Genomic DNA, 22538 nt, shown 5'->3' with positions numbered 1-22538 from the left:
AAAGCACTATATAATGCTAATGGTCACGCGCAATGCCATCGGAAATCTGCTATGCCAGCTTGCAACATTACACTAGAAAACCAGTGGTCTCACTCTTGATGTCTTTATACTTTTTCTCTCTCTTGTTCTTCCTTTCGGTTCTATTCGCTTTTATTCTTATCTTCACTTCTGCCTTGATCGTAGGAGCAGGAGTAGGCCATTGGGCCCCTCGAGCCTGTCCTGCCATTCAGCTAGATCATGGCTGATCTTCTCCCGCACTGTCTCCATAACCCTTGTGATGTTATTGGTGTTGACAAATCTGTCGACCTCTGCTTTGGACACACTCAATGACTGAGCTTCCATATGGAATTTGCCATCCTCTGAGTGAAGAAACTAAATGGCCTACCTCTTATTCTGAGTCTGTGCCCCCCCCCCCCCCCCCCAACCCGGGTGTTTCACTCCACTGAACTATTATTTCTTCAGCCAGAGAGTGGTGAATCTGTGGAACTCTTTGCCGCAGAAGGCTGTGGAGGCCAAATCACTGAGTGTCTTTAAGGGAGAGATAGATAGGTTTTTGATCAATAAGGGGATCAAGGGTTATGGGGCAAAGGCAGGAAAATGGCCGTTTGACCTAAGGCAAGTGAGGTCAGGAAGTGAGTTGTCCAGACAGGACCCAAACTGAGCGTCCATGAGCATGTTATTACTAAGTAAGTGCCAAATCCACAGCCTCTATCACCTGGAAGGCAAAGGACAGCAGGTGCATGGGAACACCACCACCTGGAAGTTCCCCTCTAAGTCACACACCTCCTGACTTGAAGGTCTTTCCTTCACTGTCACTGGGTCAAAATACTGGAACTCCCTCCCCAACAGCACTGCGGGTGTACCTACACCACATGGACTGCAGCCATTCAAAAAGGCTGCTCACCGCCACCTTCTCGAGGGCAATTAGGGATGGGCAATAAAAATGCTAATTCATAGAATCCCTATAGTGCAGAAGGAGGCCATTTGGCCCATCGAATCTGCACCGACCCTTGGAAAGACTACCCTACCTAGGCCCGTGCCCCCACCCTATCCCCAGTAACCTGACCTGAGGAGCAATTTATCATGGTCAATCCACCTAACCTGCACATCTTTGGATTGTGGGAGGAAACCGGAGCAGCCGGAGGAAACCCAAACAAACACAGGGAGAACGTGCAGACTCCGCACAAACAGTCACCCGAGGCTGAATTTGAACCCGGGTCCTTGGAGTTGCGAGGCAGAAGTGCTAACCACTGTGCCGCCCAGTGAAGCCCCATCCCGTGAACGAATAAAAGAAAATATATTCGCTTGAATAATAAGTCCAAATGGGCTGGAGATGCAAAGCAATCTCAAGTTAACAAATTGTTTAAAGTCGCCATCGAGGTTAATAAGACCGTAATAAGCAAACCAATGATAGGGATGTATTTTTTAGAGAGTGTTGATAAGCAGGGAAGTCATGTTAATCTTATAAAGGGCCTTGTTTAAACCACACTTGGACATTTATGCACGGTTTTAGTCTCCATATTATAAAAATAATATTTTAGAAATTGGAAAAGGTGAAATAAATATTTGCAAGGACGATCCCAGAATTAAGAAGTTATTGTTGAGATGGTGTTGATTACAGAACGTTTCTGTTCAAGAAGTTTTCGTCGTCTTCTGCATGTTAACAGCAAGTCTTTATTAACTAATTGTATACACAACTTGGGGCTTTTCACAGTCACTTCACTGAAGCCTACTTATGACAATAAGCGATTATTATTGTTATTATTAACGTACAAATATACATTACAGGTACAGGCAAGAGGCAATCCCCATGTCGAGGTCTTAACACGCCTTTGCTTGACACCACACTGGCCTTTGATCTTAAATCACTGTGTGGGCAGTACTGTGCTCAGTCCCATATTAACCCATTATTTGTCAGATCTTTGTACTACAGCTGCAACTATCTGGAATGATTAATCAGGCACGGAATCTTTTTCTCTTGACGAGAAAAGACTGAAGGGTGTTAGAGGCCTTCCAGATAGCCAAAGTGACCAATGCGGTGATATGCATCATGGTAAATACACAAGGGGTTAATGTAAATACACGTAGACTAGCTAGACACTAGAGGGAGCACCAGAGACATGACACACAGACACTCAACCAATAGGTCAGTAAGATAGGACACGACCAATGGGCATTCACGATACACACAGAGGTGACACTACCACAGGGGGACATTACACCAACCCATATATAATGACACAGCACACATGATCTTCCTCTTTCCAGTGGAGACACTTAGTGAATAGACAGGGTTGATTTGAAACATATCACACCCACCACGTGGATTGTAGCAGACTGGTTCATCAGTCTGAGTAGCTATAGCAGGATTAACAGGACAATCGAATCCAAGTAGGAGAATTGTTAACAGTTTAATAAATGTGTTAAAGCTATCTCCAAGTCTGAACCTTCCTTTGTCAGAGTGCACATCAAGGGAGCAGCTTATGCTACGTCAAGAGCATAACAAAACAACCAACATGGTAGACATGGAGAAAATATTTTCACTTGTGCGGGAGGCAAAAGCGGGAGGTCATCAATGTTAGTGACGGAGTTGTGTGGAAGTGGAGTACATGCTTTACGTTGGTCAAGAAAAACTGTTCCCAGTGGGGGAAATATTAGGGCTTCGTTACAGGAGTATCAAAAAGGAGCTCACGCTGGCTGTTGGGGTAATTGGAAGAGTCTTGTGTCTTCACTCTACAGGCTCGGAAAGAAATCTGTCTTAAGGTGCAGGCTGGCTGCAGACTCATTCTTCCCTTGACTTATAAATATTGGAAATGACAACAAATATAAGATCATCGCTGTCGAGAATTCAGGAGAAAGGCCTTAATCTGAAGTGTGATTTAAAAAGTGGAACTCGCTCCCACAAGGGTTGGTGAGGCAAAGAGCAAAGATGCATTTGAGGGACAAATACATGAGGGAGAAAGGATTGGAAGGACATGCTGATGAAGATCATGAGGGGCATCGATAGACAGGTAGAAACGTTTGCCCTTGGTGGAGGGATCAATGACCAGGTGGCACAGATTTAAGGCAAGGGACAGGAGTTTTAGAGGAGATGTGAGGAAAAACCTTTTTACCCAGAGGGTGGTGGGAGCCTGGAATTCGCTGCCTGAATGGGTGGTGGAGGCAGAGACTCTCATAACATTTAAGAAGTATTTAGATGTACACTCGCAATGCCAAAGCAGACAAGGTTATGGGCCAAGTACAGGAACATGGGATTACAATAGTTGGTGGTTTTTGACCGGCGCAGGCCGATGGGCTGAAGGGCCTTTTTTGTGCTATCGACCTCTTTGACTCTGAGGGTCAGGAGGAGGCACGTCTTCTTGGCCTCCTTCTGCGCTGTAAATTCTATGATTCTATGTGGAGCGTCAACAGCAGCACCGACCAGTTGGGCTGTGAGGGCTTTTTCTCTGCTGTAAACCTGATGTAATATATCTGCAGATTTCACATTATAATTCAAACACCGTGTTGCAAAGAAACCTGAATGATTTGGCTGCGTTTATAAAGTGTCACAATTGATTTCGCTGTTGATTTACTACCCTCATCCCACGCAGTGGCACCAACATCCAGCGAATGCGCCAACGATTTTGAATTGAAAAATAACTTGACATCATCCAGTGATGGCCGCTGTCAAATGCGTCTCACTACAAATGTCTGAGACATCATCGCAATGAACAATATTTTCAGATAATCATTTGTCACTGGGCTGAACCCTTTGATTGATTGTAGCATTCCCCCTTTTCCATCTGCTCTTCAGACATCACAACACAATGCTTGGTTTCAGAAGTAAATGATTGCTATAGTGCTGTCTCAGTACTTCACACTTTTCCAATCTCTTTACACGGTCTAGGTTGCTGTTGTATTCCCTTGTGGTGTTCAGTATGGGTTGGTGTTGGGACCACAGCTATTCATGATATACATTAATGATTTGGAAGAAGGAACTGAGGGCATTGTTGCTACGTTAGCAGATGTTACAACGGGATGTAGAGGTACAGGTTGTCTTGAGTAAGCGGAGAGACTGCAGAAGGACCTGGACAGGCTAGGAGAGTGGGCAAAGAAATGGCAAATGGAATACACTGTGGAAAAGTGTGAGGTCATGCACTTTGGTAGAAAAAACAGCGGCATAGGCTATTTTCTAAATGGGAAAAGTCTTCGGAAATTAGAAGCACAAAGGGACTTTGGAGTCCTAGTTCTCGGTTCTCTTGAGGTTAATGTGCAGGTTCAGTTGTCAGTTAGGAGGGAAAATGCAATGTTAGCATTCATGTCGAGAGGGCTAGAATACAAGAGCAGGGATGTACTTCTGAGACTGTATTAGGCTCTGGTCAGACCCCATTTGGAGTATTGTGAGCAGTTTTGGGCCCTGTATCGAAGGAAGGATGTGTTGGCCTTGGAAAGGGTCCAGAGGAGGTTCACAAGAATGACCCCAGGAATGAAGGGCATGTCGTATGAGGAACGGTTGAGGACTTTGGGGTGTCATATGAGGAGTGGTTGAGGACTCTGAGTCTATACTCAATGGAATTTACAGGGAGGGTGGGGGGGTGGGGGTGGGGGGGGGGGGGATCTCATTGAAACTTATCGAATTATGAGAGGCCTAAATAGAGTGGATGCCGAAAGGATGTTTCCACTAGTGGGACAAACTAGAACCAGAGGGCACAGCCTCAGACTGAAGGGATAATCCTTTAAAACTGAGATGAGGAGGAATACAGAATGTCCAATTCAACTAACAAGCACGTCTTTCGGGACTTGTTTCGAGATTCGCCCACAAGAGGAAACATCCACCTTGTCTAAGCCCTCAGGATCTTAAACAGACCAAGATGGATGTGAGTGGGGCAGACACGTGGGGGGGGGGGGGGGGGGGGGGGGGGGGAATTTTATGGAGGTGTCGGTTGTCTCGCTGGTTAGCTGGAGAGACAGCGAGAGACCTGCTTTGCTTCTTCTGAGAAGGCCCATCAGCATTAAGTACCTTCCAAGCACAAGTGGCCAATGGCGGATTGTCCCAGGGATCAAGCACCCCCCCCCCCCCGGCCAGAATTTCCACCCTCAGAAAGCTGCTGGCCAATCAGAGGCTGGCAGCTCTTTTGCTTCTTGGGGAAGTGGTGGATGTTGCCAGAGCGACAACCACTAAACATTCTAGGATCATGGAACAAGGACTGATTCCTGGAATTAAGAAAGCATTGCACCTTTATTAAATTACCTGGGGAACCTATCGTTCCCATTGCTTTTTCTATGACAGCACTTTGGTCAATCAGTGGCCTTTTCTCCTGTAGTATAAATTGGTGTCAGCATTTGGCATTCTTGCATTTGCCCTGATGAGTGCAGGACTTAAAGCTTTGGCAACATGTGTCTTTTCAGTAATTGTTACTACAGTATTGATTTATCTCCTCTTTCTGTCTGCACTGTTTAACAATGACGTTGCCTGTACTAGAGACATCACTCGGTGACCCCAGTTACTCAATTAACAACATAGATCGTTGTAGAGGAACGGATATCGTTTGTGATCAGAAATGTGGTGGGACAATCCTATTAATCACTCTTTGTTTTCCCTTCCCAGAGATCTCGCTCTGAGTTCTCACTGACCAGCGAGGAAAATCTAACAAAAGAGCCGGCCCAAGCCAACGTCAAACCAACCATCTCCGAAGCAGTGTGGAAGCAGGAGCAATTCCAGCCCTCGGTCGTCCGACCTTACACACTACCAAGCTGGAAAAGTATGGACTTGCTGGATAATGCAGGTACAGAATCATCAGGAAGCTCTGCTTGCGTGAAATACTGGGATCCCAAAACATGGAGCGCAGGCACTGATATATTGGCAATTGATCATTAATGGACACAGATACCAGCTGGAATCGAGTGCTCACAATGTTTGCTTTTGTAATCCAAAAGCAAAATATGCATTTATTTTTTCCGGGCAAACTAATAGCATCTATTAAGAGTTCAAAACTGTCGAGCAATTAAATTGCGATTTAGCATTCAAGATTTTGAACCAGACAAAATCACAAAGTGATCCAAGCATTTCTCTGCAAATCTCTGAACTTTCCTGACATTTTTGGATTGTGTGCCTCTATGTGAACCAGAGGGATTGTAAGCCAGATAGGCCAACAGTTTGGAGGGGGGAAGTGGGGGGGGGGGGGGGGGGGGGGGGTAGAACATACTTGAAAATCCACCTAATCTTCCACCGTAACGCAGGAAGGACGTTGGCAGAAACCTCTGGAAGAATTGGCTTCACAGCCGTTTGTGATGCTTCGCCGGGTTTACGATGTGAGATCAGGAGCATTCCCCTGGAACTCCCAGCTCCCAATGCTCAAGGTGGTTACCGGATTTTAGTAGTCCTCATTTTTAATGCAGTGACTTTGTTTTTCCACTGTTATATGCTGAGACTCAACATGAGAGAGTTGTTAAAATTAAGCAACCATTATATCATGAGTTAAAACTATCGACTGCCAATCGTTAAGATTTGAAGGATAAGTTTTTTTTAAATAACCTCCTGCAGCCATTGGCTAGAACCTTAGAATTCTGGGATGGGCAAGTCATACCTTGTTACTTTTAATTAAATTATTTCAGAGCGCAATAGAATTGACTTACAAAAATTAGCCATGTCATAGCATTTACATGGGTTATAAGCCAGAGAGGCCTACCAGGGGGTTAACGCATTCTTGAAGGTTCTCCTCCTTGTCTCCCGCCATAATGCAGGAAGGCATTAGACAAGCCGGGAAAGAGCCTATCGTGTCTTGGAGGCTTGTCTTCAAACTTGGCTACAGATCCCAGTTTCCCTGCTCCAGTCAGGGCTGAGAACGAGAGAATTCTTTTTTAAATGCACAGTGAGGGAATACTAAAGAAAATTCTAAATGAGAACAGTATGAGTGAGCCAATGAATGCCAGTTCGAAAACGGAGGACTATAGTAATGCGAATGATCTGGCCTGGGAGGGAGGAAGAAAATGTGGAGGATCAAAACCAAGGTCCAGAGCTTTTTGACCGTTCGTGCTTTCATGATATTCCGTTCCGTCGATGGCACAGCCGCGCCCCTGGGTTTCAGGGCGGCGAGGGCCGCATCCAGCGGGAAACCCCGTTGGCAGCAGCGATAACAGACGATCCGGCTGGCAGCTAATGATGGCCGTGTGGTAAATCCCACACAAAAGGCTAGCACGTAAGGATGGAAGACGTTCAGAGGGGCAAGAGACATAGAATATATAGTCAGAGCGTTGAGGAGAGGTCGTGGCGCAGTGGTATTGCCACTGGACTAGTCATCCAGAGACGCACATAATGCTGTGAGGACCTGGGTTCAAATCCCACCATTGAAGATGGTGAAATTTGAATTCACTTGTTTTAAAAATCTGAAATTGATTAAACTATTGTTGCTCGTCATAAAAATTCAGTTGGTTCACTCGTGTCCTTTAGGGAAGGAAATCTGCCAACCTTACCTGGTCTGGCCTACACGTGACTCCAGACCCACAGCAATATTCAAGGTCGGGCTGTATATGCTGTCCCAGCCAGTGACACCCACCTCCCATGAATCTTTTTTTTTTAAATGCCGAGAAAGGAAGATTGAGTCGAAAGCGACAGGAAATGAATTGAAAAGTGAAATGAAATGAAAATCGCTTATTGTCACAAATAGGCTTCAAATTAAGTGACTGTGAAAAGCCACATTCCGGCGCCTGTTCGGGGAGGCTGGTACGGGAATTGAACCCGCGCTGCTGGCCTACCTTGGCAGCACGGTAGCATTGTGGATAGCATAATTGCTTCACAGCTCCAGGGTCCCAAGTTCGATTCCGGCTTGGGTCACTGTCTGTGCGGAGTCTGCACGTTCTCCCCGTGTATGCGTGGGTTTCCTCCGGGTGCTCCGGTTTCCTCCCACAGTCCAAAGATGTGCAGGTTAGGTGCATTGGCCATGATAAATTACCCGTAGTGTCCAAAATTGCCCTTAGTGGTTAGGTGGGGTTACTGGGTTATGGGGATAGGGTGGAGGTGTTGACCTTGGGTAGGGTGCTCTTTCCAAGAGCCGGTGCAGACTCGATGGGCCGAATGGCCTCCTTCTGCACTGTAAATTCTATGTAAAAAAAGCCAGCTCTTTAGCCCTGTGCTAAACCAGCCCCAGCCCCTGAGGCATTGAAGATGAAATGTGCTACAATGATGACGGGCATTGTGTGGGAGAGCTCTCCCCATCTTGCTTCATAACCCTGGTGGAAAGCCTGGAGTGGGAAACGATCAGACATAGCAGAGCGTTGATCCCTGAGATTGAAGTGCCTGGTCCCTGTTCAAATCCTCTACATACCTTTCTTTTCTAGACCATTCCAAATTGACCACATTCAGACCATGGCTGACTAACCTCTGATTCTTGAAATCTCTGAAGAGGAGGAGTTGGCTGAAATATTAAAACCAGGATGCTATTTACAACGTCGCTGCGTGCTGACTCGTTGATCCTGTCATGACTGTTGCCAAAACAACATATGTAGAAAGACAGGTTGATAAAGTTGTTTGGGGATTTTTTTTGAAGTCTTTCTAAATAAGCGTTCGGAATCCAAAAGCAAAGTGGTAATGCTAAAACGAAATAGTTCATTGATGGCGCCACATGGAGAGTAGTACTTTGTACAATTTTGAGCGGCTCACTTTACGAAAGGTGCCACGGAAAAGAGACAGAAAAAAATTAACTCGGATGCACTAAGTAAGAGAGGGGCTTCCGTTCCAGGACGAGATCAAAGGAAAATGAAGCCTTTCTTTAATCAGAGCAGGGAAGGTTTGATCAAGCTGTTTACAGCTGTCAATAATTTCACTCAGGAAACGCACCCATGCACATCATGAGGTAAAAGCAGGCAGTGACAGACACCCAGGTGAGCCAATCAACATACAGAACAGGACAGGACCAATCACCAGACAGAACACCAGAGGGGGGGCTTCCAACTATAAAACACACAAAGCATCAGCACTCCGCCTCTTTCCACTGGTGACAACTGTAGTGACAGTCAGGGTGTACATATTATTCAACACCTTCTACACGTGGATCAGAGCTAGCCTGCTCTAGATAGTTAATGTTAGTTTTCTTAGAGTAGTAGAGAGTCAACCCACAGGCAGCTGTGTGCTTCGTTACTGAAGTTCAATAAATCTTATTGAACCAACGCCTACGTTTGGTCTATGCTTTATCGTTTAACTGCATCGTGTTGCAGTCTGTGTTACCCCAGGGTGAATAACACGACTGAAATCTTCTCCCACTGGCTGGCAAGTCAGTCGATGGAGTTAAATTTAAGATCATCGCCAAAATGACGGGGAGGTCAGATTAATTTTCTTTCACGAAGAATTGTGGAAGCAGAATCCATAACAGCTTTTAAAAAAGGGTTTGATAAAACCTTTGGGAAAGACCAGTTTAAAAATCGGATGGTGAAAGGTCAGGGAAATAGGAAAGTGTTGGCTCTTTTCCAAGACCGCTATAGGTACAACGGTCCGAATTATGTTCTCCGGCTGTGTAGGAGTCAATGCACAGTGCATACACCAGGGGCCCTGTTTTTAGAAACCTCGGTCTAAGATACATTTTAGCAGCTTCAGCAAAGCAATTCATCTCGCTGCATCAGTTCTCTCTTCAAAGCCTGTTTAAGACATTGGGTGCGATCAAACCAAATTGCAACAGAATCCCGTGTTGAGCGAGTTTAGCTGGGAGTTTCCCGCTCACAGCGCAGAGATAGCCCACGCTATTGAACAGGACTTTGTTGCAATCCAGGGCTACAGCGGGAAACTATCTGCCGAGGCTGCACTTAGTCCCGTTTCCTGCATTGAGGAGCTCGCTCGCCAAAACTCCACAGTGTAGGAGGAGATTGCCATCGCTTGACCCTCCCTGATGGGGCCCCAAGATCCATCAACACACCTATAAGGGGGTCCTCGATTTGGGGGGGGGGGGCACTCCCACCTCATATGCACAGGGCCTCTCCGGGCCCAATCCCTGGCACGAGCAAAATGCTAGCCTGGTACCTTGCCACTGCCAGCCTGGCAGTGCACCTGCCACAGTGCCAGACTGGCACACAGGTGGCACTGCCAGGGTGCCAGGCTGACCATGCCAAGTTGCCCAGGTGGCACCCTGCACCACCTAGGGGCCTCTGATCCCCTGGGAGACCCCCTCCCCCCCCCCATGCTATTCCATCTGTTCCCCATTCGTGGTGACCAGAACTGAACATCGCTTGACGAAGGTCCCTGAAGGGAAGGGGTTAATCCGAGGGCCTCGGTAGATTAGTCCAACAGGTAGACTAGCGCCTGTCAGAATGAGACCAGCTGCTTCACTCTATTATGCAGATTTGCCGAATACTGATCCGATCCTGGAAGAGGGATCTCCTGGCATTTACTGGCCCCGCCATGCCCCCGTTCACTCTGTGGTAAATTGGGAATTGTCACACATGAAACATTTATTTGTTCATCGTTTCCGCGAGGTTAATTAGATTAGGGAGCCTCCACAACAGTGCAAAAATACACATGGTCCGTTCGAAGTAACGATATTCTTTTTTTTAAATAATTTTTATTCAGACTTTCAAAAAATATCAAAAACAGAAAATAACAAGAAAACAGTATTAACAACAACAAAAAGAATAACACGATAACCCCCAAAACCAAACACCCCCCCAGTAACTACAAAAATAAGAAATAGATAAGCACCCGGCATATTCAATAAACACATATACACATTTCTCCCCCCCTCCGGGTTGCTGCTGCCGGCCTATTTTCCTACCATTCTGCCAAGAAGTCAAGGAAAGGCTGCCACCACGTAAAAAAATCCCTGTACTGATCCCCTCAGAGCAAATTTCACCTTCTCCAATTTGATGAACCCCGCCATATCATTGATCCAGGCCTCCACGCTTGGGGGCCTCGCATCCTTCCATTGAAACAAAATCCTCCGCCGGGCTACTAGGGGACGCAAAGGCCAGAACACCGGCCTCTTTCGCTTCCTGCACTCCCGGCTCCACTGTAACCCTAAAAATTGCGAGTCCCCAGCCTGGCTTGACCCTGGATCCGACCACCCTCGACACCGTCCTTGTTACCCCATTCCAGAATTCCCCCAGTGCTGTGTATGCCCAGAACATATGGGCTTGGTTCGCTGGGTTCCCCAAGCACCGAGCACACCTGTCTTTGCTCCCGAAAAACCTACTCATATACGTCCCGGTCATGTGGGCCCTAAGTAGCACCTTGAACTGTCTGAGGCTAAGCCTCGCACAGGAAGAGGAGGAATTCATTCTTTCCAGGGCATCCGCCCACGTCCCCTCCTCAATCTCCTCACCCAGCTCCTCTTATCATTTAACCTTCAGCTCCTCCACCGAGGCCTCATCCACCTCCTGCATGACGTGGTACACGTCCGAAATCCTCCCCCTCCAACCCACACCCCCGAGAGCACCCTGTCCCGTACCCCACGTGGGAGCAGCAGAGGGAACCCCTCCACCTGCCGCCTGGCAAACGCCCTAACCTGCATGCACCTAAACATGTTCCCCAGGGAGGAGCCCAAACTTCCCCTCTAACTCACCCAGGCTCGCAAACCTCCCATCCACAAACAGGTCCCTCAACCTCCTAATACCTACCCTGTACCAGCCAAGAAACCCGCCATCGATGCTCCCTGGTACAAACCGGTGGTTCCCCTGTATCGGGGACTCCATCGAGCCCCCCACCTTAACAGACATCTTTGCAGCATCCTTGAGCACGGGTGAGGTCCCGGAGGACTGGAGAATTGCTAATGTTGTCCCTTTGTTTAAGAAGGGTAGCAGGGATAATCTAGGGAATTATAGACCTGTGAGCTTGACGTCAGTGGTAGGCAAACTGTTGGAGAAGATACTGAGGGATAGGATCTATTCACATCTGGAAGAAAATAGACTTATCAGTGATAGGCAGCATGGTTTTGTGCAGGGAAGGTCATGTCTTACAAACCTAATAGAATTCTTTGAGGAAATGACAAAGTTAATTGATGAGGGAAGGGCTGTAGATGTCATATACATGGACTTTAGTAAGGCGTTTGATAAGGTTTCCCATGGCAGGTTGATGGAAAAAGTGAAGTCGTATGGGGTTCAGGGTGTACTAGCTAGATGGATAAAGAACTGGCTGGGCAACAGGAGACAGAGAGTAGTGGTGGAAGGGAGTGTCTCAAAATGGAGAAGGGTGACTAGTGGTGTTCCACAGGGATCCGTACTCGGACCACTGCTGTTTGTGATCTACATAAATGACCTGGAGGAAGGTATAGGTGGTCTGATTAGCAAGTTTGCAGATGATATTAAGATTGGTGGAGTTGCAGATAGTGAGGAGGACTGTCAGAGAATATAACAAAATATAGATAGATTGGAGAGTTGGGCAGAGAAATGGCAGATGGAGTTCAATCCAGGCAAATGCGAGGTGATGCATTTTGGAAGATCAAATTCAAGAGCGGACGATATGGTCAATGGAAGGGTCTTGAGGAAAATTGATGTACAGAGAGATCTGGGAGTTCAGGTCCATTGTACCCTGAAGGTGGCAACGCAGGTTGATAGAGTGGTCAAGAAGGCATAGAGCATGCTTGCCTTCATCGGACGGGGTATTGAGTACAAGAGTTGGCAGGTCATGTTACGGTTGTATAGGACTTTGGTTCGGCCACATTTGGAATACTGCGTGCAGTTCTGGTCGTCACATTACCAGAAGGATGTGGATGCTTTGGAGAGGGTGCAGAGGAGGTTCACCAGGGTGTTGCCTGGTATGGAGGGTGCTAGCTATGAAGAAAGGTTGAGTAGATTAGGATTGTTTTCGTTGGAAAGACGGAGGTTGAGGGGGGACCTGATTGAGGTCTACAAAATTATGAGAGGTATGGACAGGGTGGATAGCAACAAGCTTTTCCCAAGAGTGGGGGTGTCAGTTACAAGGGGTTACGATTTCAAGGTGAGAGGGGGAAAGTTTAAGGGAGATGTGCGTGGAAAGTTTTTTTACGCAGAGGGTGGTGGATGCCTCGAATGCTTTACCAGCGGAGGTGGTAGAGGCGGGCACGATAGCATCATTTAAGAGGCATCTAGACAGGTATATGAACGGGCAGGAACAGAGGTAAGTAGACCTTGGAAAATAGTAGACAGGTTTAGATAAAGGATCTGGATCGGCGCAGGCTGGGAGGGCCGAAGGGCCTGTTCCTGTGCTGTAATTTTCTTTGTTCTTTGTTCTATGCCGTCTCCATTGCCCCCAAATTTTGAGGGTAGCTGCCACCACCGTGGTATACCTCGTTGGAGGGAGCAACAACGGCGCCGTTACCAGCGCCTCCAGGCTCGTGTCCACGCAGGATGCCATCTCCATCCTCTTCCATGCTACCCCTGCCCCGTCCATTACCCACTTACGCACCATCGCTGCGTTGGCAGCCCAATAGTACCCACAGAGGTTGGTCAACGCCAGCCCCCCCCCCCTCCCCCCTATCCCTGCCCCGCTCCAGAAACACCCTTCTCACCCTCGGAGTCCCATGCGCCCATACAAATCCCGTAATACTCCTGTTGACCCTCCTAAAAAAGGCTTTCGGGATAAGGATGGGGAGGCACTGGAACAGGAACAAAAACCTCGGGAGCACCGTCATCTTGACTGACTGCACCCTGCCCGCCAGCGACAGCGGCAACATGTCCCATCTTTTAAATTCCTCCTCCATTTGCTCCACCAGCCTAGTGAGGTTAAGTTTGTGTAGGGCCCCCCAATCCGAAGTAACGATATTCATGGAACAGATGTAATTTTCTTATTTTACACTCCTCCTTCTGAAACTATCCTTTGATGAATTCAATATGTCCCTCAATGTCATCAGACTAGTCAGGGATAAATATTGCGGCTCCCTTGTCAAACGTATTTTTCTATTCACCGCAGCTTGTTCTAACTCTGATTTATGATCTCATATTGCAATAATATATTTGCAATGCAGGTTCCTCAGCTATATTGCACAGCCCTGATGGGAACTGGATGGCAATGCAGAGCACGCCAGCTGGCCGCCCCCGGTTGCTGGCCAAACCCAAGAGCAGAGTGTTTATAGCACTGGAGAACGAAGCAGACGTCGTGTCGGCCTACGACGAGATGGGGACAGATGACGACAACGATGACGACATTGGCTGGAGCTCAGCCCTCGGTGAATTCCGGCAGCACTCCGGGAAGCTGTCGGACGAGACCTACTTCACGGATTCGCAGCATGACAACGACTGGCTGTACACGGACGGAAAGCATCGATCGGTCACCTCGCCGTCGTCCGGCCGATACACTAACACGGAGACCATGTGCTCCGACTCCGAGACGTCCTCCACCGGTTCCATACGGATATCTGTGCGAGGGCCGGACGATCTGGTTATGCCAGACGAAAGAGGACAGAAGCACAAGGACCACAAACCAGCTGGGCAGCTCGATGTAAACTACAATGCACAGACCCGGGGACTTGGGAATATGGACAGCAGTGAAGCTGAAGATGTTGCTGATGAATCTGAGAGGAAGCACAGAAGGAGGAAACGGAGCAAATGCTCATCACAGGAGCAACTCCACGAAACAGATGGCCATTTGAAAAGTCAACAGTCATTTTCTAAAAACACCTGCCAGGTAACGTCTTATTTTTCATCGTGTCATTTGTTGGTTCGAGAACTTGAGTATTGCTAACAAACGAGACATGCTGTCGAAGCTTCTCGTCTTGCACACATCGGGACTGATGCAGGAATGCCAAATTTCAAAGGGAGCAACAAATTATACTGCATGAGCAAACGTTGCTGGCAAGTGGACTCTGGTTGAAATGTCGCCATGGAGAATCCACCCTTTTCTCGCGCAGTGTGAGTTGTAGCTCGCTTTGAAATTTGGCATTCTCGCATCTGTCCTGAAGGAATGCAAGGTGACAGCATGTCTGTATTTCTCATCTATTAAAGCTATATTATTCCATCAGATTTAATTACCCTGGGACTCAGTTCATGTTTTATCGTGTTATTCTCTTGAGTCCGGTGCATTCTCATATTTACCGTTGATACGCCGTTGAGCGCCATTTTGATCACGAGAAATCATGTGAAGTGGGAGATGGTGAATCCACAGCCCTTTTTCATCTCTCTCGATTAGCGTTTCCAACAACGTCAAAGGAAATACAGTTCCATCATCCATCGCACACCGTCACACCAAGTGGATAACGAAGTAGCAGACTTTTAAAAGAACGATACATCTTAGCTGCCATAAAATAGGGGCAATAATAGACAATTGTGACAAGGAAAGTGATTATCAAAAGTTCTCCTTAATGTTTTCAGAGTATGCAAAGACATAGACATAGAACAGTACAGCACAGAACAGGCCCTTCGGCCCTCAATGTTGTGCCGAGCCATGATCACCCTACTCAAACCCACGTATCCACCCTATACCCGTAACCCAACAACACCCCCCTTAACCTTACTTTCATTAGGACACTACGGGCAATTTAGCATGGCCAATCCACCTAACCCGCACATCTTTGGACTGTGGGAGGAAACCGGAGCACCCGGAGGAAACCCACGCACACAGGGGGAGGACGTGCAGACTCCACACAGACAGTGACCCAGCCGGGAATCGAACCTGGGACCCTGGAGCTGTGAAGCATTTATGCTAACCACCATGCTACCCTGCTGCCCCCTAGGTTGGTATCAGTTACACTTGGGTGTCACTGTGTGTCCTGGACTTCTCATAATGCACTGCAAGCTTGCCCTGTGTAAATGTGAACCTTTGCTATCTCCTTTCCGCATTGATAAGGAATGTTGCGATGTCGTTGCTGCAGCAGCAGCAGCTTTTGTAAAAGATAAAGCACAGTTTGACCTTGCGAACTAGCCCATAATGGGCAGCATGGTAACATGGTGGTTAGCACAATTGCTTCACAGCTCCAGGGTCGCAATTTTGATTCCCGGCTTGGGTCACTGTCTGTGTGGAGTCTGCACGTTCTCCCCGTGTGTGCAGGGTTTAATCCGGGGGCTCCGGTTTCCTCCCACAGTCCAAAGATGTGCAGGTTAGGTGGATTGGCCATGCTAAATTGCCCTTAGTGTCCAAAATTGCCCTTAGTGTTGGGTGGGGTTACTGGGTTATAGGGATAGGGTGGAGGTGTGGGCTTGGGCAGGGTGCTCTTTCCAAGAGCCGGTGCAGACTCGACGGGCTGAATGGCCTCTTTCTGCACTGTAAATTCTATGTAAGCGATCTAACTGACGGGTGATCAGATCGCTGGATCCAATGGCAAGTTAACAGGCAGAACGGTAGCACTTGCTGCTTGCAAGCTTCAAATTATGTTTTTTATTTTACTTTGCTGCTGCAATGATAGTGACACACTAATGCTTACGCATGGTGCAGAAAAACAATAGATATTAGTTCTAAATAAATTAAAAGCAAAATCAAACGAAACTTGAACAGAAGGGAAAGCCTGTGAGGGAAGGAAAGGCAGCGTTAACTGGAATAAAACACATTTTGTTTTCAAAAAGTGCGCGGGACGCAAGTTCAAGTAGGAGTCGAGACGTAACTGGGACTAGAATTTTGGATTTGTTTATTGTCAAGTGTACTGGGGTACAGTGAAAAGTATTGCTCTGCGTACAGTCCAGACAGATCATTCCGTACATGAAAAGAAAATACAAAGGACAAGCATAAAATCCACAAAGTAAATACATAGACACAGGCATCGGGTGAAGCATACAGGAGTGTAGTACTACTCAGCAGAGAAGATGTGTGAAGAGATCAGATTAGTCCATAAGAGGGTCGTTTAGGAGTCTGGTAACAGCGGGGAAGAAGCCTTTTTTGAATCCGTTCGTACGCGTTCTCAAACTTTTGTATCTCCTGCCCGATGGAAGAAGTTGGAAGAGTTAGTAAGCCGGGTGGGAGAGTATGCCGCCCGCTTTCCCCAGGCAGCGGGAGGTGTAGATGGATGAGAGGTGGGCTCGTGCGAGATGGACTGGGCTGTGTTCACAATTCTCTGTAGTTTCTTATGGTCTTGGGCCGAGCAGTTGCCATACCAGCCTGTGATGCAGCCAGACTGGATGCTTTCTATGGTACATCTGTAAAAGTTGGTAAGAGTCAATGTGGACATGCCAAATTTCTTTTGTTTCCTGAGGAAGTATAGGCGCTGTTGTGCTTTCTTGGGCGTAGCGCCGACGTGGGTGGACCAGGACAGATTGTTGGTGATGTTGTGTCATCTGCTGCCCTGTGTTCCAGCTTGTTTTTCACTCTGGCCCTGTCCGGTGATGGACAGGGCATGTGGGCAAATCTTTGGCTCTTGCTATTCAGTAAAAGGGGGCAGTTCAACAATTTGCGAACCACCCCAACAGAACCGTGCTATTTAAGCCATTTTTAGAAGTTTTAGAGAGTTGGCACGTGATCCACTGTCACTGTTAGAATAAATTCCATTTCCTCCCGAAGAGGTCTGCCTGCTCCATTAGGCGTGGGAGAGCTGAAGGGAGGGCCTCTCCTTTCTGACACGCCACTACCCCGCCATCAGAGCAGTCCCAGTCATACGGACTCGGATCGCAAACTCTGTTTCTCTCTCCCCAGATGCTGCCTGACCTGCGGAGCTTTTCCAGCATCTTCCGTTTTTATTTCCGTTTTCCTGCACCCGCAGTATTTTGCTTTGATGATTATTTGGGCGGTGGTCTGACTGGCTGGCAATTCAGTGCAGGTGGCATTGACAGAGCCTCGCCATGTTGGCGACCCCCACGTGGAGTCTTGGCCTGAGCGAGTGTTTGCTGTAGATGTTGTCGGAGGAGGAAGAAACACAATCAAAGCAAGTTTCCAAAAGGAAGAGGGAGGAGCCAAGGGAAAGCCAATCCAATGCTGCCTTCATGTTGAAGAGGATTATGGATATCTCAGTAGACATGCATACATTGGTGTAGAAACTCTATCCCTCATGAGGAATTTCAACTCTTCACTGTTGAAGATCTCGCCGCTGAGTTCCCTCAGAATCTCTCCAACTCAGACTGCCTCAACGATTGGTTCAGTTTCTTCTGCTGAGACGGCGTTCCCCCGGGTTCCCAAAGCGGCGTTCCCACCTCCAATGACCACCGCACTTCCCATTCTTTCGCAGACTGCTGGATTCGCCAAACTGGCACTGCCCCAGGGTTTCTTCAGGCTCCAGTTTCCCTGCTGCAGCGAGTCCTAACTCCTGGCGTGAAACCGGTGACCTTCCTCCAACATTGCTGCTCCCCAGGGCTTTGCTGAGCCCTTTCTGCCTGGTACTTCGTAACAGCTCCCAGAGTGTTTCTGTGAACTGCAGAGCGCACGGGGTCCAAACTATAACCAATCCCCTCTCCCAGCAAACATACAGATAAATTAAAGTCGGAGGACCTCTTTAAGCTCCACCCATCTCAAAGTCTGAGGACCCTTTTAAGCTCCGCCCATCTCCATGATAACGTAGTCCTTCCGGGTTCACCAAATGCAGTGTGGGCATCACATTCAAGTTCTGCAGCTAAGTAGGGTGGCACGTGGCACAGTGGTTAGCACTGCTGCCTCTCAGCACTCCGGACCCGGGTTCGAATCCCGGCCCCGGGTCACTGTCCGTGTGGAGTTTGCACATTCTCCCGTGTTTACGTGGGTCTCACCCCCACAGCCCAAAGATGTGCAGGGTAGGCGGATTGCCCACGCTAAATTGCCCCTTAATTGGGGAAAAAAAATAATTGGGTATGATGGAACCATCAACTCACTAGACACGTGCTTAAAGATATGAACAGTGGTTTTAATCTACTTACAACAGAGCCAGCCTGTTCCGCGTTGAACTCTCGATGAACTGAACGACTGGCTCTGAGCATTGGTATTTATACAGCAGTCCTGGGGGAGGAGTTGTGGGCGGAGCCAAGGGTGGAGCCCTGTACAAACTCCTAAGCATTCCCAGCACTACTCCCTCTAGTGGTCGGGCAACGCAACTGCGCTTACAAATGCATGGTCTCATGTCTATACAATACAGTGTGAATTACGGAGTTACATTCACCACAGGGTACTCTAAATCTACAGTGCAAAAGAGAGCCATTCAGGCCCACGCCCCCGGCCTATCCCCATAACCCCACCTAACCTGCAACATCTTTGGACCTTCTGAGCTGCCATTTTCCTTTATGGGTCGTGGCAACCTTTAAAGCTCATCATTTTGGTTACCTTGCCTTTCCCACAATACTCTTCCCAGAAGTAAACATTATCTCTAAAATATGGGCGTGAAGCAGGGATTAGATATCCCTCACAAATCCCAGCATTGGGCACCAGGCCTGACGGCGTTGCTGGGACTACAGAGCTGTCTGCCACCCGGGTGGCCGCCAAGTCTCTGAGGTGAGACTCCCTCCTGATTCGGGGATGGAAGCCCCGCCTCCAGCCAATGCAAGTTCCTCGGAGTGTTAAATGGCAATGGGGCTGCCGTGAACAGCTGTGAACAGCCGTGATGCCTTCCCCACTGGCATTTATTATAATGATCTTTATTGTCACAAGCAGGCTTACATTAACACTGCAATGAAGTTACTGTGAAAAGCCCCTAGTCGCCACATTACGGCGCCTCTTCGGGTAAACTGAGGGAGAATTCAGAATGTCCAATTCACCTAACGAGCATGTCTTTCGGGACTGGTGGGAGGAAACCGGAGCACCCGGAGGGAAACCCACGCAGACTCGGGGAGAACGTGCAGTCTCCGCACAGGCAGTGACCCAAGGTTGTCGAACTTGGGGCCCTGGCGCTGTGAAGCAATAGTGCTAACCACTGTTTTACCCTGCCACCCTCTATCGATAACAGAGTGGGAAGCCCACCATCTGAAAATTTCCTGCCCTATATCAGCCATCCGTAACAGACAGAACATGTGTTTAAAAAATTGCTTCCCTGTTTATTACATATCATACCCCCCCACCTTCCCTTTAGAAGAGTGGATATTACATGGTGGGTGGCCTTAAGGAGCTCAATGTGGGATTTGCGACCCTCAGTGTAAGAAAGCCAACACCCTCAAGAGCTGTCAGCCAATCTGATTGGCCAACAGCTCTTGCAGTCCCAGCAGCTCCAGAACCCAGGCCCTGCCAAGTCTGTAAGCAGGTCCCACAGCAATGAGAACAATAGATCCTGGACTCGGGTAAGTGGGAGAGAGTGAGGGGTCAGGTTTTGGAGGCCGGGGTTTGCGAAGAGATAATGGGGGCTACCGCCTTGGGAGGGTGCCCCCAAAGGAGGTGCACATCCCCCCCCTCCCCCCCCCCCCCCCCCCCCCCCCACACCCACACCCACACACACACACAGCAATTTGCTCTTTACCTGCTGGGAACACACAGGTTGAATATAATTTTCCCATGCATGGTTACGCAGTGATGATGTTGAAGGCATTGTGAAGCCCAGCTATGAAAAATTGAGGCCTTCAAAAGCAATTTTCAGCCATTTCTCCCAATACATTCAGCTTCTCACTCATCTTACTCCATTAGTGTTCACGAAACAGGGTACGTATGGAGTGCAAGCCGTATTGTGACGAAGGGAGTCAGAGTGTTGTGTAGTCTTTGTGCCACCAGATGGCACCAAAGAATCGATCATCAGCTGCTACTGAGACACTCGAGCCCTCGCACACCAGTAAAATCCTTGTGGTCCGTGGAAATGAAAGGGTTACCCAAGAAAAATCGTAACGTTGTGCATCTGAGATCAGCATTTTCATTTCAAAACCGTGAATCGGCCATCGGATAAAATAAAGGGAGATAGGCCAATGGGTATATGGAGTTAGGTCATGGGTCAGCCATTAAGTAGCGGGCAGGCTTGAGGGGCTGAACGGCCTACTTCTGTTCCGAAATTGGCCACCCAATTAATTTCCTACTTAAGTGCAACAAAACGTTGTATGAGTTTTAAACGTGGAGATTTTTTTCTACATCCGGTTTTGGGATGTGGGCGTGGCTGGTGAGACCAGCATTTATTGCCCATCCCTAGTTGCCCTTCGGAAGGTGCTGGTGAGCTGCCTTCTTGAGCCACTGCAGTCCATGTGGGGGAGGTACACCCACCGTGCTGTTAGAGAGGGTGTTCCAGGATTTTAACCCAATGACAGTGAAGGAAAGGCCGATACATTTCCAAATCACGGTAGCACAGTGGTTAGCACTGTTGCTCCACAGCTCCAGGGTCCCAGGTTCAATTCCAGCTTGGGTCACTGTCTGTGCGGAGTCTGCACATCCTCCCTGTGTGTGCGTGGGTTTCCTCCGGGTGCTCCGTTTCCTCCCACAGTCCAAAGATGTGCAGGTTAGGCGGATTGGCCATGATAAATTGCCCTTAGTGTCCAAAATTGCCCTTAGTGTTGGGTGGGGTTACTGGGTTCTTGGAATAGGGTGGAGGTGTTGACCTTGGGTAGGGTGCTCTTTCCAAGAGCCGGTGCAGACTCGATGGGCCGAATGGCCTCTTTCTGCACTGTAAATTCTATAAGAGATGAATGCACAGATTTGGGAGCAGCAGCACTTTGAAGGATGTCAGAGAGGTGAAGTATGAATTTGTTGAAGGGGGTAGTAATGGTAATGAAGGGGAGGACGGCTGTATTATAAAGCATAGCGAATAGGAAGGAAAGCTGGCTGTTGAGAGGGTTGGTGGAAGTGGTGTTAACAGAGCAAGGGGGGGGGGGGGCGGTCCGGTGGCGCAGTGGTTAGCACTGCTGCCTCACGCCGCCGATGTCGCAGGTTCGATCCCGGCTCTGGGTCACTGTCCGTGTGGAGTTTGCACATTCTCCCCGTGTCTGCGTGGGTTTCGCTCCCACAACCCCCAAAGATGTGCAGGGCAGGTGGATTGGCCATGCTATATTCCCCCTTAATTTGGAAAAACTGAATTGGATACTCTAAATTTATTTTTAAAATTTTTTAAAACGAGCAGGAAGGTGGGTCTCCTGAACAAGATGAGTAGAGTGCGAGCGTGTTGGGGAATAGAAGGAGCTAGAGCAGGGAAATAGCTTGGGCCGGTAGGATGGCTGGTGGGCTGGAAATGGCAGAGGCAGCTGATCTCATTCTGAGCGCGAGATTTATTGGCCTCGTTAAGCCCAATGTGGTGAGGCCCTGAGGCCACTGAATCCACGAGAGGCTTCACGTAAGACCCACGACGCTCAAACCGCCTTGTGGTATTTAACGAAATATGTTTGCGCCGTATTCTCCCGGGGCCCGGGAACTAACAGCCTTGCCTGGGAGGCCTCATCCAGGCTCCACTCGGCACCGATCCACAGAAACGTGGACCAGGCGTAACGGCACCTCGCGGTGGGCGGGTTTACTAGGCCATGAGAAGCAGGCTCAGCGGCAGAGGAGTACCCTGGCACTCCTAGCACATGGGCACCTAGGCACTGCCACCCAGGCATCCTGGCAGTATCAAGGTGCCCGGGTGCCAGGTTGTCCCTGCTAGGGATTGGGCCGAGGGATGCCTTACCCTTAAGAGGTGGGGTGAGGAGTGGGGGGGGGGGGGGGGGGGGACTCAAGGACCATGTAAGAGGTAAGTTCGGTGCGTTGGGGGGGAGGGGTCTGGAGGCTACGGTGGATGGCTGAAGGGGATCGAAATCACGGCGGCATTTAAAAATGGTGCCCTCTACGCAAATACTCTTCCTGCACTGGCGAGCTGAGCTTGTCGGCCTCGTCTTGGCATTCAAGG

At 48.6% G+C, this 22538-nt stretch overlaps 1 protein-coding gene across 1 annotated transcript in view; it reads left to right on the top strand.

The window, feature by feature from the left end:
• The window catches only part of LOC119965580 (myosin VIIA and Rab interacting protein), a 415287-nt gene that overhangs the window by 345391 nt on the left and 47358 nt on the right, over nucleotides 1–22538 (top strand). The window contains 2 exon segments of the mRNA XM_038796372.1: nucleotides 5588–5765; nucleotides 13902–14560. Coding sequence (XP_038652300.1) covers nucleotides 5588–5765; nucleotides 13902–14560 — 837 coding nt within the window.

This window comes from Scyliorhinus canicula, chromosome 5 (genome assembly GCF_902713615.1).
Source record: "Scyliorhinus canicula chromosome 5, sScyCan1.1, whole genome shotgun sequence".
Taxonomy (NCBI): domain Eukaryota; kingdom Metazoa; phylum Chordata; class Chondrichthyes; order Carcharhiniformes; family Scyliorhinidae; genus Scyliorhinus; species Scyliorhinus canicula.
The sequence above is the reverse complement of the archived record's forward strand: the minus strand, read 5'-3'. Positions and strand labels throughout refer to the sequence as shown.